At 36.4% G+C, this 16,740-nt stretch overlaps 1 protein-coding gene across 6 annotated transcripts in view; it reads right to left on the bottom strand.

Annotated features, from left to right (window-relative positions):
* PHF21A (PHD finger protein 21A) overlaps positions 1 to 16,740 on the bottom strand; it is a 121,390-nt gene that overhangs the window by 75,911 nt on the left and 28,739 nt on the right. For 5 of the 6 annotated variants that reach the window (XM_085224751.1, XM_085224753.1, XM_085224748.1 and 2 more), the window contains exons 2-5: positions 15,067 to 15,107; positions 10,235 to 10,369; positions 5,949 to 5,981; positions 3,976 to 4,062 (exon numbers count right to left, since the gene is read on the bottom strand). In XM_085224751.1, the coding sequence (XP_085080877.1) occupies positions 3,976 to 4,062; positions 5,949 to 5,981; positions 10,235 to 10,288 (174 nt within the window). In that variant the 5' untranslated portion in view covers positions 10,289 to 10,369; positions 15,067 to 15,107. The remainder of the gene's footprint in view (positions 1 to 3,975; positions 4,063 to 5,948; positions 5,982 to 10,234; positions 10,370 to 15,066; positions 15,108 to 16,740) is intronic. The other variant, XM_085224752.1, reaches the window with a different exon arrangement.

Genomic DNA, 16,740 nt, shown 5'->3' with positions numbered 1-16,740 from the left:
AAGAGAGAAAAGGGAGTGCAGTTTCTTTAGCATATAGCAAAAAAGGTGATGGTGACAGGCATAAGGTCAAAAGATTCTACTCCTGTAAGCTTCCCTTCACACCAGACAGAACGTTGCTACAACTTTTCTTAGAAAGTATGATAAGCAGATGTACAAATTGCTCCATATTTGACACGATACTGTTAAAAAGAATTTGTTTCCTGCCCTCTTCTTCCTTTAAGTTTCGTCATTCAAATAAATCTGACCTTTTTCATGTCACTGGAAAAAAAAGTACTGTAATGATATGCATCAAGTGATGCCACATGTTAAAAATCTTATTTCTTAATTAATCTTATTTCTTAATTAACAAAATAAGAAAAGCAGCAGGAAAAAAGTGCTACTTAACAGGTGAATTGCGATGTAACCTTACATCAGTCCTGATCCACAACAATTTTTCACTGACGTCATGGATAGTAATTCCACTTCACATTCCCAAAAGGAAGGAAAAAAAAGTACATGTTACTAACTATCCTTCTGGAAAAATTCAAGAACACATTCTTTATGTTTTTGCTGTAAAGGATGTATTTAACACAAACAAAGGCTGAGTGGTACACAGGCAATCATAGGTAAACACCTACAAAACAATGCCAAGGAAAGGCACTATTCAAGAATACAAAAGGAAGAGCACTGAAGATTCTATTACTTCCTTACATGTGAAAATAACATTGTTTTTAAAAGCATAATAAGAAAAGAATTATACAGCAGTAGAACAAATTCAAATTTAAAACCCAAGTTTAGATTTGGGAATTAAAACTTTCGTAAGAAGTTACTCCTGACTTTGCTTTATTAAAAGAGATGGGGAAGGGTAGGTTAGAGCAGCAAGAAGGAAATCAGTTTTAAAAGCAATACAGTCTCAACTGTAACACTGAAGTTAATAGCTGAGGGGCAAGACTATTAAGCTGAATTCACCTTTCTGCCCCAAGATTAGGAAAGCCCAGCTTAGAATGCCATGTTAATAGCATGAAGAGACTAGAAGGAGAAAATAATTGTCTGTATCATTCATTTTTACTGCCCTCTAAATGCAAATCACGTTCAAGAAAGCTTTTTTCTTTTCGAAGTTTTTCTTCCATATGATAACACACAATCAGTAGACATTGCTCCATCATCTTCTAGATGAAATAAATCAAAGCACTTATTTTCACCATCTCCAAACTTTCAATAACCATACATGTACTTGCCATACCTTGTGCTGGAACAGTTTCAACCTGTATCAAGTAACAGATTTATTTAGGCTTAAGCCTATACACAACATAGCCTATTTGGTTTCTTTTCCCACTCTGCCAGAAATTTTCGATGTCACAAACTTCTGAACTCTCATCATTAATTCTCAGTAAGAAACGTAAGGCACTATGAAACACTGCAGTGACTGCACCAATGTCAGCACTACTCTCACAGTGCTTCAGAAATTGAGAGAAGTAACTGAAAGCCTTTAGCTCCACTACCACTGACTTGCTTCTTGCACTACAAGTCTTCATACAAGTTCATTACATGAAAGTGCAAAGCGAAAGGGTACGTTAAGTTGGCATAACATTTCACAAGCCAGAAATGTTTCAGTATTCCACGTGTATAACTTCACAGTCTCAGCTCCACTCCATAGCCTCAGAGGAGGGACACATCACACTGGCTGGAGCTTTAGTATTTCACATTTCATTAGAAGCTGATCAAACAGTGACAATTACACCTCCTGTAACTGTCCACAGTGCAAGTGTTAGGCTCTCAGAGTTTATTCATTGGATATTATACATCAAGAGTACTTGGCTCTAAACAACATTACAGATAACACACATTGTACTTTACCATCTTCCTCAAGAAATGCACTGGACGATAAAGAAATTATTTATTACACAAAACTGCACATCTCCCCATCCTATGAAAATTAAATTATTGAATCACATTCTCCCCATGTAACAACTGATAACAATTGTTTCTCCCAAAATAAGAAATGAAAAGGAGAACAGAAATAAAGGCTTTATTGCAGTCTCTATAGTGCTACTTTAACTCCGCATTGCCAAGCCACAGCTGTCTATACAACAGATTTCTACAATTAATAGGAAGTGAGCATTTCTCTCCATTAGGAAATAGTTGTGTTTGGTTGGTTGATTTTGTTTGTTTTTAGTGTTTTGGGTGGTTTTTTTCCCCCAGTCTCTTCCTAGAACTTATTTACCACTATGACTGCATTTTAGCATCCACGCTACTTTAATAACTCAGTTATCTGGGACACTGGCAGATCTGCAGACTAGCGGTAGATATAACAAAAAGTACCTAAATCTCAACAGTCAGAGAAGGTCACTGTTCTATGGACAGCCAAAACCACAAAAATGCAAAGACTGAGACCAAAGTGTGACTTCATATTTACTGTACTCTCTGAGTGGTGGAAGTAAAATCAGAAACTTGTTTTTCAGAATCTTTTGGAAACATAGCCCATGTTATTCTCCATGAGCAAATGTGCTTCAGCGCTCTGAGCTGTAACTTTCAGCTTTGTATGAAAGTATATATAGCTGTGGTTTTGGAGGTAAATAATTTAAAGCATTGAATATTTTAATATGTATTTTATAATGTAAGTTTAAAAGTTATAAATCAGTTTAAAAGTTCCAATAAGACGTGCATCTTACTTATCTTCCACTACGTCACTGCTGATGATGTGAACTGGTAGTCAGTTTAAGTTGCTTTGTGGTATCAAGGCAAGCTAATTTTGAAATTACCATGGGCCCCCAGAGCTTCCTAGAGAATTCTGAAGCTGCTTGCTGTGAGACATAGCCGTACGCAGAGGCTCATGCTGGTTTTAGAGAATAAATCATCTTCAAGAGAGGCATGCCATCACAAGAGCAAAACCTCAGTTTTTGTTGAATTAGAATTCTCATTAAAAAATCATTTTCTTTATTATGTTCTTTACTAGACTTATTGTTCCAGTACCAAAACATGCTATAATTTTTTAGTAAACAAAGTTTCTAGAGAAATGTTTATCATTATCTACTTCTTTCCTTAGGAAAGGCAGTTATTGCAAACTGAAAAACAGTGATTCTTAAAGCAGAACAGATAACAACAGATGTACATAAATATCTAGGTGGGACACTGACACAATTATATATATATATATATATATTTTTTTTTCCTATGCACACATTTTAAAATACCTCCTTTCTTCAAAACGTGTAAGCTATTGACCCCAGCAGCCAACCTAATTCAGTTCAGTTACTCACACAATAGTAATAAGAGTCAGGGACTGCTAAGTCAGTTTAATTTTGGGGGGATTTCTATATATGAATGCTCTTCTGTTGTTACAACACGAACGAGAACAAATTTCCAGATGTCTCAGTGTTATTTACTTTTCTTCTAGTTACCCACAAGATGCATCTTCCAGTTCTAAAGTGTTGCTATAAAGTATACAGTTGTAATTATTACTAATATAAAACCTGTAGAGAACTACTAAATGGCAAATATAAGACAATTGTGGTGCAATTTATCATGGTAAAAGCAAGCAACATAGCTCCAATTTGTCTATTAGGTATCTATAACCGACACACATTTACTTGGTCTCAACACGAGGAAATACTCCACAATACTCATTTATAAGTGCATAGTCTAGTCCAATGAAAACAGAATCTAAAGATTTGCCTAAAGCAGGATGTTTTGGTTTCGTCAAAGTTTCAAAATAAATATATAATAAATAACAAAATTATTTCATTTTCCCAGCTCCCTTAATAAAAAAAACATTATTTTCAATGCTAAAAAATTCATAGCTTCCACTGATTAAAATAATTGCTTCCTCAATGGACTTGTAATATTCATCTTGTCTTTCACTAAGAGGAATCAAATGCAATCCAAAGCACCTGTTTGCCCACACTTACTTTTTGTACTTCAATAACTTTAGCTGTTATCTCGAAAGCTGGGAGAAGATGCATCTTTAGAAAAGGTGTTAAAAATACATCTCCCTACCTGTTTCTCACTCAGAGCTGTGATTTTGGCTTGAAGTTCATGAAGCTGTTTCTTCAAATCAGCATTCTGATTAGAAAGAAAAAATATCTGTGAGAAAGATATTCCATTTGTTAACATAGAGTAGTAGCAGGAAGGCTTTTTTTTTTTTTTGCATAATATACTACAAATGCAGCACCTCTGGATGTACAGCCAATTAAATTCAAGAGGCTCAACAAAGCCTTGCTTAAGTTACTGAGTGCAAAAAACCATCAGAGGACTTTTGTAGCACTCAAAGAGAGACAGCTCAGTTTGGAACTCAGATTTCATTACAACATCCATTAGTGCTCACCACAATATAAAGCACATTTTCACATTCCATCAAGTTTACAAATTAAACAAGAAATGTTTGTCAATATATAACATGACAGTATCATTTGTAGGCAATAGTACATCACCTAAAGCATGCTCATCTGTGCTATTTATGCAAAGACATACATTTGATTACGTTGAACACCAGTAACCATATCTATTAAATCTTAACTGCCACACAGACCAAATGAAGGCTAACATACCTAAGTATTCATTTCCAAATGTTTTTATGCCTTAGACTATATTTAAGAGAATTACATCTGCCTTGGCACATCATTCATATCAGCACTTTGCTTACAATAGCACTTTAAGATTTGAAAGCAATAAACACCACTATAAAGATGCAGTAAGAACACAATTTTTACCAGGACTGTTTCTTTTCTACTAAAAATAATTTAAAAGAACCCAAACAATAACGCACTCAGTTTAAAGACTGTGAAGCTCTGAAGAAGTGTGACAAGGAAGCAAACCTCCCTGCAATTTTATTTTTTTTTTTACCCTAATTTATGTTGTATTCTCTTTACGCTGGATTATGCAGGCTTGTTGTACAACAACACTAAAACCTAAGACTAATACTGTTACAGGAACTTTATGCTCAAGAAAACTTCCCTGTTCTTACATTCATCTACAATTCTGAAATGCATTGAAGTCCCAACTCAGTTATTTGTAGATAGCTTTGTCTAATATAAAAACAGCTTCGGTGAAACAAGATATTGACTAATCATTCTCCCTTTCTCTACTTCATACATTTGTACCCCAGAATATTATTAAGAATTCTGAAACAGTGACCAAATTTACTCTTAATGATTCCATGAACAGCATGGCTGTTTGCAGCCCTGACATCTTTCTCACTAGACATGAACAGAAAGCCAACTACTCAGTTATTACTAGCAGACTTGTCAACAAAGGAGGAGCAGCAAAATTCTAGCAAGTAGATCTTCTAATACGATTTTGCTACAGGGATGGATCCTCTTACTAGCAAGCCTGAAATAACTCCCCATTTAGCAAACGAGTGCTCAATTACTGTGCAGGATAAACCAAGTCTCTTTACACAGCCACTGGGAAAGAGGAAGCTTTTGCTGTCTACACAAGGAGCCTCATTACCTAGGCTTTGGTAGCTCTGAAACATCACAAGACCAAGTGGTCACACTTCAGATATTACAGTGCTGAAGCTGGAATTAAGACAGGCAAACTGAATGCAGTCTTAAGCAATGTTCTTCATTTGGACAAAGTTTCTTAGAAGGAGGATCCTCTTTTGGCTTGTATAAAAATTCAGACAAGAAAAACACTATACCTAGAAATTGCAGATTTGGTGAAGAGACAATTCCAGAAAAAACAGAAACTTAATACTTGAGTTGCGTTATTGCCTGCAATGGTCCCATGATTTAAAATACTAAGAAAGAGACAAAAGGTTCCAAAAAGGGTTGGTGGATTTTTCTTTGTTGGCGTGTATTTTAAAAAGAACAATGCAGTTATTTCTTCAAAGATTAGTTCTTAATAGTTTTCTTCTAAAAATGGTGTTAACATGGAAGAACACGATGAAATACCTAAAATTCTCAAACTTCATGCACTGTTATTCTCTCTATTCTTAGAGATAAATAAAACAATACAAAATAGATAGTTACCTGTGGATCTTGCTTCATTTGGGCAACCAGTTTCTAGAAAGAAAGAGATGCAATGATAAAATGAAGACTTATGAAGGATCCCATTGAGCAGTTCAAAACCAACATTTTTGGAGAATCTTTCTAAGAAACACATCAAAATACTTATTTTATAGTTTTCAATTGCTAGATCTAATCCATAAGGAATCCAAAATAAATGATTTCTAAACCCATTCTTGTTAACATAGTACAATTATCACACAAAGTCACCACTTCTCCTCCAAAACAGTTCTTGAATAAGTGATGCCTTTGTAGGACAATTTAAGCCAGCTGAAGAAACTGATCTTACAGCCATGTCTTTTCTAGAACTGCAGCCGCCTTTGCTTGCAGTCAAAGGAAACACAAATCACAGAGAATCACTGCAAACACAAAAGCTGTTTGTGTACTCAGACATAGAACATTTCAAATACCAAGGGACCGCCTGTGTGTTGGCTTGGCTGGTACCACATGGAAGATCCATGTTCATTAGTATCTTTGCCACTTTTCTCCTTCAGTCAGAGAGATTGATATCATTACAGAAAAGATGCCCTCTGCATTAAGGGAAAGTGGATAGATGGTTACCATCCACTATTCTTTCTCCTTTGCTTCCTTCAAGCAGCTGCAGGAGGATGTTGTCTGTTGATAAGCAGGGAAGTTATCAGGCTGCCACTGAAGACATCTATAGCCCAGAATGAACAAGCAACGAACCACTCTCACCCCCACTCCCAATCCAAATCTCTTCCTTGGTTACAGCTACATTTCATCACATTACATTGCTGCTAGAAAGTAAAAATCTGTACTGCTTCTCCAGTACCAGGAGGAAGAGTGAGGAAGAGAAAGCAAACAAGAAAAATGTTTTTTTCCACCTGCATTAATATTACTCAGACAACTCAGATTTGGCCAATGAATTTTTTTTTTTGAAGTGTATTTCATTTCACAACCTGGATGTGGTACTAATCAGAAAAAGCATAACACACAAACCTGGGTTAGACCACTGGTCTTTCTGCTCTAATATCTTTTCCTAGCCAACAGCAAACATGGCCGTCAGTTGGAGTACTGCACAATCGTAGTGTTACCCCTCATCCTTCAGAAATTTATGGCTTGGATGTCTTCAGTGAAAGATGGGCTCAACAGCTAGTAACAAACTTTTCTTCCATTAATCTGCTCTAATTACTTTTTGAATTCAAGAAAACACTCCAAATTCTGGAACAATATGTTCAAAAGTTAAACTAGAATATTCTTATGTAAAAAGACCTCCTTCTTTTGAACCTGCTTCCTGTTAATGCATGCACGAAGGTAACTGAAATTATGGAAAGCCATTCTTGCTGTTTCTCTATCCATTTTCATACTACATCTATTCACACCTTTCATATTTCAGATTGAGAGTTTCCCCACGCCCTAACCATCCCACTGCTTTGCTCATTCTTAGCACTGTTCCCTGTATTTCTCTCGTTCTTCTCCATCACTTGTAAACAATGGGATTAGAACTGCATACAACATCCAAGTAGTCTGTATTGCAAGAACTGCCTGCTCAGTGCTAATAGCTAATTCAGCAATGTAAGACGGACGGCTTTTCCCAAGGTGCATCACTTTGGTATTTATCTACACTCAGTATTATTTTTTCATCATTCAGTGTTATGGGAAATTGAGGTGCTACACTAGCCTTGTGCTTATGTGCTTAACTCAGTTTTCCTCAGTGTGTTCCACATTAGAGCTTGACAAGCAAATCTGTTAGTTTTTACACATACAAAGTTACTGTACAGTCTCAATCAAGACATTACACTTAGTGGCTGTAAACTGTTTTTAACATATTTAAGGAACATGTAGTACTGATATCCCAATCACAAGAAAAACGTATATTAAAATGAAGGTATTTTAAAAACATACAAATCTTTTTGCTAAGAAATGAAAAGGGAAAGGATAGCTTAGTTTCTTTCTACTCATCAGCTCGAAAACCCATCCACAAAGCCCATCCCTTCTTGAGAATAGCTAAATACAGCTCCCCTAACACCTCTTGTGATCAGAGCTATGAAGAGCAGACTGTTTCAAAATAACCTTAATTAAGTCAACAAAGTAGCAGAATGAACTACTTAGAGTTGATGACTCTCTTCTCATGACAAGTAGCACAGCTGGTCACAGAAGGCATCTCAATATTAAGTTGTACTCTGATACAGCAAGTGACCTGGACAGACTTCGCTTAAAGATCAAAATGAAACTAAAAGTACCTTCTCCTAAAAAACTAAACACCTAATTTGGTAGATTGAGATGCTCTCTGTCAAATAGGGAGCATCAAAGCTTCAGAGTTCTGAAGGTGAACTGGAATAGGCAGGAAATAAGGAGCAATTCTACAAACAAAAATGCAGTCATACCGAGCATCACTTTCTACAGCTATGTAAGCAGTCATGACAAGTGACATCCTGCATCAGAGAGAAAAAGCTGGGAGGCTTTGTTCACACAGTGAAGAGCTGAGCTCCATCACAGACACCTGTCCACCATGTACAAGAGGAGGACAAAATGTGACTGCATTTCTCTTGGCAAGCTTTTAAAGCATCCTTGGAAAAAAATTAAGTAAGTAAAAGAAGACAAGCGAGACAATTGTGCAGAACTTCTGTAGTACTGCCAAAAGAAAGGATATATTGTATTTTGAAATTAAAGAATTGAAATGTATACAATACATTAAAACATTTTGAGATTTTTTTTTTTGTGCCAAAAGAGCTTACATTTCTGTTGATGGCCATTTGAGCAGCAGAGCAGCTCAAGTTCAACCTTATGAAGCACCCAACATGTTGCCGTAAGTGTTATTTCCCATTGTAAATGCTTACTCTTGTTTAATCTTACTAACTGGAATCTACAGTCTTTAAGAAGTAAACAATCTTCTGATATAACGGCTTGCAGTCTCACCCACTGAAAAAAAATTTAATTAAATCTGATTTAAGCACAGACCTCACTTTTCATGATGACTGGACACAGCAAAAGCAAGTGAGACCAAAATATCCTTTATGTCATTTAAAAAAAAAAAAAAAAGTCTTCAATTTTTTCTGACCTTCATTCCTTTTCTTCATCATTACTATGAACAGATGTGAAAGCTTATTAAAATTTTGTGGTTTTTTTTTTTGTTTGTTTGTATTTTGTTAGTTTAGGAATAAAGAGAAACAAAGATAACACACGAGAGGTAAATGCTGTTATACAAACACAAGGATGATTACCAGTCTGCTCACTATACAGCAGGCAACATTTGGAAAAAGTTACTTATTGGCCTTAACTATTTTAATGCCTGAATCAATGCCACGTGTAATTTCTGAATTCTATTACCTCCATAAAAGGCTGTTTGAAGTTTTGAAGGCAAAGGCCTTGGAGTTTGAGGAGAGCAAAATACTTGCCTCTAGTTCTAGAAGTTAACCTATTGTTTTTTTGAACATTATTCTCCTCAGCTGAAAGTTTTATCTTCATTAAAGCAGACATAACTTCATTTAACTAAATCATCCACCCACTCAAGTTCTTGCACCATGCTCATCATTGCAACAATTACTGAACAAGTCATCTGATGACTTGTCCAAACAAGTGTTCTAGGTAACTTGGAAATATTTTCCAAAATTTGTACAACCATAAGTTTATTTTATCCACTGTGTAACAGCTGTGAGTTTCAAGGCTCTGAAAGAAATACCTGAGAAGTACTTGGAGAACTGTCTTTAGAAAATGATAAATCTAATGTTACTAGATGGCAGCTACTCTGGGTTTATAGGTATAACAATTCTGCTTCAATAATTTTTAAATTATTTAATATGCTCATGCCTTCTTACATTTGCTTGAAAAGTTCCTTCAACATAATTTTCCATTCCCAACTTAATATTGAAATTGGCTTTAGAATATCAGAAAATCCTTCTAGACAGAAGTTACTGAACACAGTTTTCTGAATGTTTCTTTAATCACTGCTAAAATATATCCAAAAAAATCCCCACCCACAGCCTGATATGTAGCTTTTTTCTACATTTGCTAAAAACAACAGGTGGTGGGGTCAAAAAACAGAAACTATTAAATCCCAAATCAATTTCAAGCTTACAAAACAGAAACTATTTTACTATATTATTATATATTAATTTTATATATATATCAATTATAATATATATTAATATATACTTTATATATTACTATATTACTATTACAACCTATAGTTGTAATGGCATTACCTATTAATGCCATCAGTTGTAGTGCTATCACAGATACTGATGTTGCTATTACTTAAAAATAAAGCAAGAAAGAATACAAAATACCTGGTGAACCTGAATTTCCACTTTCAGAGCCTCCTGTAGAGTCTGCAGCTCCATTCTCTACCTTCTCCACTTTCTCTAGATATGTCTTTGCTGATTCCAGTGCCTTTAGTTCCTGGTTTCCTCTCCTTACCAGTGCTATAGAAAAAAAAAAAAAGAAAAAAAAAGGTTTTCCTTTAGTTAGTAAAAGACAGAAGTTAACTTGAAAAACAGGGGGGGAAAAAAAAAAAAAACAGAACAGGAATCTTGTGAACTACGTTAAACTACAGCTTTCTACCCTAAACAAATGGAATCTTCCAAACACAAGAAATTTAACTAAGAGCTACTTTCCTTGGTGTAGTTTAGCCAAATGCACTGCTTCTCACACACCCCAAAAGTTGACATCCTTGTCCTTTATCTCATTTTGCAGGCAACTATTTCCTTCCAGTATTTCATTGCAGTTGCATATTAAATTAGAAAACTACTAAGAATGTTTTAAAAAGTAAATAAAGATCTGCACAGACAAGAAAATATTCTTGAGACAATAAATTTGCAACCCAAATGACAATAAATTGTTAAACAGTATGTACAGCATTAACATACTTCCACCATACTTTAGAGCTGCGCAGATGGGAGGGTCTGTATGCTATTTGACACAACAACATAACATATTAATAAGGCAGTGTCTAAAGTTTGTGCTGAGTAGTCACCTTCTACTTTGAAGGAATAGAAGATATAAAACACAATATATTGAAAAACATTAAGTATTAAATCCTCTGCTGTTTCTAGATGAAATTCCAGTAAACATAAGTTTAGCATCTTCATTTGTACTTCAAAAAAAATGAATCCCCCAACCTGTGAGATGGAAGAACGCTATAATCGGTATTTCTAGAAGCCTTCAAAGCTGGACAAGAGATTTTTGTCCAGAAATACGTTTAAAGTATCAGATTCAGAAGCAGGATCAAGATCCCCATCTTTATCCAACATACTCAAAACGCAATAGAACTTGCATAAAATCTGGACTGAAAATACCTGTGTTGAGATTTATTTATATACATAAGCATAAAATGCATCAGAAAATATTACATAGCAATCTTTCCATCCAGACATCACACATGAAAGAACTGTTGGAGTGTTAAAGTAGTTCTACATTTTTATCTTTGGAAAACTGTTCACAATTAACACAGGTATTGTCAGCTCAGATCTTCATAATGGGACTTCAAACTGTCAAAAGTCTACTGACAACTCAGATTAGGCACTTAGACTATGAAAGGAGAGACATTCTTTAAATTAAGAATTTTCTTTTGATGTTGCCCATGCACACAGAATACCGAAGTGTTGGGAGAGTCCGAGTTCCTAAAAATAAAGTCGGAGGTTTTTTCCTGTTTGGTTGGTTTTTAAGCCAGCCTTGTTTCTCTTCGCAAACAGCACCACATTATTAAGGGAGAAGACTATCAAGGGTTTTACAAAAGCATTATATTCCAACTCATTCTTTTTCCACACCATTTGCTGGTACCTTAAATTTACTTATTTAAATAACAAAGGCCTGATCAGACTTTCTAGACAAGCTCAGAATGACCTTCTGCAAGGGTCTCTCCCACACATGGCCCAGAAGAGCTAGAACAGCTGCCTTTGCAGCACCGCTCTCCATAAAACTGTAATTTCTACCAAGGGATACATGCAAACTACATATAGTTCCCTGTTCTATTACCACAGACCTTAATGAGAAAACAGAATCCTGGATTAGTACCTCCAGTCACAGGCAAGAACTACAGTGTGCATTAAGTCCCCATCACTGCAGCTTCAAAAGAAACCATGCTTCAGAAAACCACGTGGGAGAGAGACTAATGAAAACTGGAGCCCACTGCTGAGGCAAAAAGTATTTCATAAGCCCTGGAAATTCCATTTTGAGGTAAAGATTCAGGCAGGCATGAACAAAGTCTCTCTCAGTATGTCTCCCATGCACGAGATAGCACTCATGATAAACAGTGAGTATCTCTCTACAGCTACATGCTAACTTTAAGGCGAAATGGAAAACAGAGGAAAAAGACATCTCAGAGAACATCAGAAATGTACGTTATTTTAGCACACACTTGTATAGCCCAGTACTACACGGTACTTCCTCCACAACACATAAAGCCTGAGCAACTACCATCAATTCATAAAAAATAACAACTTCATTTCATAGGCACCTTCAGCAGCTGGAGAGATTTCTCACAACTAATTTTTAAGAAGTGTGAACAAAAACCAGCGGTGCTTTGCAGAAGCAGGAGGCTGTTCAGCCTATCCATGTTTACACAGCTGAAGCCAGGAATAAGTGTAATTCACTGCAGTACTGAGGAACAATCAAAAACCAAAGCAGTGCCAGTAAAACATTCACTGTTGACTAGCTCCATCCCAATTTTTTTGTTACAATTTCAGATTTTTCTTTTATTTTAATGTTTAAAGGTAACAGATTTTAAGATTCCTTAGCCACAAAATTTTTTAAATGTATAGAAACTGGAAATGCTTGTCACACTACAAAAAAATTCTGTGCAATTCCAATAAATATGATTGAAGCCTCTAAGAAAAGGCAAGAAAAAGAACAAAACAGATACATGGCTTTTTTTTCTAATTAAAGTTTTTCTTGTTATTTAAAAAAAAAAAAAAAAAAAACTGTTGGCGCTCTGTCTATTTTCCAGAGAAGTTGTGGATGTCCCCTCTCCCCTCCCTGCAGGTGTTCAAGGCCAGGCTGGATGGGGCTTTGAGCAACCTGGTCCAGTGGGAGGTGTCCTTGCCCATAGCAGGGGGTTGGAACTACATGATCTCAAAGATCCCTTCCAACCCAAACCATTCTATGATTCCCCTCCTCCAGGGCTCTCATGACAGCCTCAGAGCAACTCATTTTGCAGTATCATTCACTTCCAGTTACGTTCTGCAGGCAAGGTTGCACTGAAGGACATATTAAGCATAGGAAACAACCTTCTCTCTTCAAAAACCAGGTGCTCCATATGGAAGGAGGAAAAACTAACAGTGCTCCATCAGCAAAGGCTGCACAGAAAGGAATGGTCTTCTGCCATCACCATCTCTGCCAGCTGCTGCAGACATCACCAGCAGCACCACTATCCTCCTTCGTAAAAAAGGCCCAGGATTGGCAATTACTGGAACTGTGTTAAATCACAGACAAGATACCACATATCTGGCATAGCATCCAAGCTGAGGCACGCATCACCATCACTTCAAAGATGAGGAAACAGGCAAAGGGTAATGAAGAATTTATTAGGAGGTTCTAAAGCATCCTGAGCACCCAAACCATTACAGGTGAGAGGGACTGTGGAGAACACTTTAAATAAGATATAAGATGATCATTTTTAAAATTTGGTCAAGTTGCCAATTTATAAAAATGAAGTGTATGTGGTTGTATAAAGGACTCTAGAACACACACTTGTAGCCTTCCTATAACAACCAAGTTACCCCTTGCTGAAATTCCCCTGAAGCACCTCAATGTTTCGTCAGTGTTAATTAAAAAAAAAAAAAAAAGTGATCGTTCTTTATATTTGACAAATACTAGATTGCTTTTTTTCTGTTTTATGTAGAATAACATCTAGAGGGCAGCTGGCCAACTACTACCTGTATTTTTTCCAAAAGCAGGTGCAGAACTACCTAGACAAGTGGTCACACATTTCTAAGTGCAAAAATCCTCAGTATCCTTGAGCTTTTATTTCTCCAGACTCAGCTTCCAGGGGAGATGCAACAGCTCATGACCAGTGGCACTATGAACTACCTACAATATCACCTTTTAGAAAGTATAAAATTATCCCTGGATTAATCATAAAATGTATTCCATTTTCCACTTTACTCTTCTAATGGCAAAATTATAATTTTAATTAAAATTCTTGTCAGTGATTGAAATTGCATGGACTGGTTGGTCTGCAAACAGCCTTCATCCCATTCATTTCTAAAACATGCAAATGCCTCGTTAGTGCTAGAAACAGGGACTTCCAAAGGGAAAACAGAGGACTGAGGAGCACTTGCATCTCTTACATATCCAGACACAGTTTCAAGCCATAACCAGGAAAAACACTGACAGAAATACATAAATTTGACACTACTTGGATTAATTTCAACTTTGGAGACAGCAGTCCTCCAGTCAGTTTCTTGCTGGCACAAATTTGTCATAAATAATCCTGTATTTCTGATGTGATCACCCCAATTTCATACAGATAAAATGCCACAATTCACCTCAGTTAAAGCAGCTTGGAGGTTGCATGTTTATACAAAAACATTCAGAAACTGAATGAATCTGAGTTATGTAAGTGTGTTAACATTTCTCTATTATTATCTCAGTAAAAAAAATAATAATAATACAATCTACTGCAATTCCCTAAAATATCATCAAGATATTTAAACTATGGCTATTTTGGAAAGTACAATGAAGACACAGTTTATGTGACTTATATACACATGTGCACTTGTAAAAATATAAAAAACACGTATGAAAGCTATTAATTACTGATTTGCAAATGGAGGGATGCTAAATAATTTAGTATTTTAAGCAAAAGTCTTCCTGCACTCAAAATCCCTTCAGATAAATTTATTTTTCACATTACACAGAAAAAAAATATTTCTGGGTAGCTGAAGTTAAATGTCTATTGTACTTACAGACTCTCAGGTCCAAATCTCAGCCTTGCAGTGAATTTATTTATAGGACTGAGGCTTCCATCAGTAACATTTACTTTTTAAGATTTAATTTCTGAATATAAGAACAGATAGGATTTCAGTTTCAGTAAGCATCAAACTTTTCCAGGAATGGATGCCAGCTCTTCATATCAGCAATTTTTAGGTAAATCATCCCAGCTCAGGAAAGAAGTACTTACCAGTTTTGAGGAAGTTATTCCCTTCAGCCTTCTACCCCCTCCTACAAAAGAGGAAAAAAAAAAAAAGAAAAAAGATATGACCAACGTGTAAACTACAGTTTGAAACTGAAAAAGAAAATTCAAAGATTTGGAAAATGTGGGGTCTTCTGGGGTTTTTCTGTTTGTTTTTATTGATGCAGAAAATAAGTATAAAATAACTCTTGGAAAGACAATTTCTTTCCCATAGAGAGGAAAGCCAAGGAGACCTCTGGTTCTAATAAGGATTAAAATACGACTGATCGCTATCATCAGGGAAATGAGAGACTAGAGGTACAAGCTTTCCTAGTCCTGTGCAAGGTCTGTTTGCCTCCCCTGAGGGAAAAACTCTTCTCCATCACTGGAAGATCCGAGCCACAAGCCCTGCCAGCTGTCACAGCTCACTGCGATGAGGTCGCCCACGTTAGGCACGTGCCCACCTCCTCCTCGAGGTTCCAGCAGCATGAATAGGGCAAACCAGGTGGTGCGACAGCACAGCCACCAGAGCTCAAAGCCCAGAGCATGAGTGTAAACCAAAATCAATGGCAGTTTAAGCTAACATGCTGGGTCATGAACTGCAGTGGCTGTGAAGACGCACTTCCCGATACACGGCCTGTGGATGGGAAGAATATTTAGCAGCACAGAAAGGTTGGGTACTACTTAAATCATCTTCATATGAATCATAAAAACTTGAGTCAGAGTCCTAAAAAGATAGCTAAAATATAAACGATACCTCATTTGCTCAATTTCTTTGCCTGATACTAAAAAAAAAGCCCTCCAAAATACTCCAATTTTCTAGTAAAATACTAGAATATCAGTCTATTTTAAGCTCTGACTTCACAGTCAGCAAGACCTTTATAGCAAGGTTTCCATCTGCACACATCACCACAGCGCTGGGTTGAAGCCCCAACCACACCAATAGGAACAGCCACAGCCCATGCTCTGAAAATACAAAACCTAGTTCTGCCCTCATGCAAGTACTGGGTTTTTCCTGGCACCTCTGCTTCATTTAGCAGAGAGGATGAGCTTAAAGAGAAAAGTATCTGTTGAATAATTTCATTCTGAGTTTTCAATTTGCATGGGTTTCTCAGTTAACATCTAAGCTCTACAGCAAATTAAAAATGAGTTTCCTCATAAGCAGTGCACTAATGGGAGCTGTATAAAAACTTATGCTGATACAGGAGACTTTTCCTAAACAGGGAGACAGAGAAATGGAGAGCAAATATCCTTGCCTGCTAACTACAAGCGTCTTGAACAGGCTTACACTTTCCATTGTCCTTCATATTTTTACAACATCCTATGCACTAGCCCTTACAATAACCTGTTAAGTGGCTCAATCTCTATCACCTCCCACATAGAGACATTCACTTCTCAGTTGTGAGGTAGGATGTCACCTTCTTTGGTTTTGATCCTAGGTCATCAATAGCATAAATATCTTTCTCTGCATGGTAGTTGAACTCCTACTAGTCCTAAATTGAAACAACTCCATCATCCATGCTGGTTAAACTTTTTTTTTCTCTTTCTTAAAAGGAAGAACAAGAAAAATGCAAATTAATCAGACAACCCCCCAAATTTCTCACGTTTCCCTGTCTGATGCAAACAGTCTCCAGATAACTAATTTAGCAATTTTTAAGGCAGCAGATGTAGTGATAATGCCAC

This window comes from Meleagris gallopavo, chromosome 5 (assembly GCF_905368555.1).
Source record: "Meleagris gallopavo chromosome 5, MGAL_WU_HG_1.1, whole genome shotgun sequence".
Classification (NCBI taxonomy): Eukaryota; Metazoa; Chordata; class Aves; order Galliformes; family Phasianidae; genus Meleagris; species Meleagris gallopavo.
This window is presented reverse-complemented; position numbering and strand designations above follow the sequence as displayed.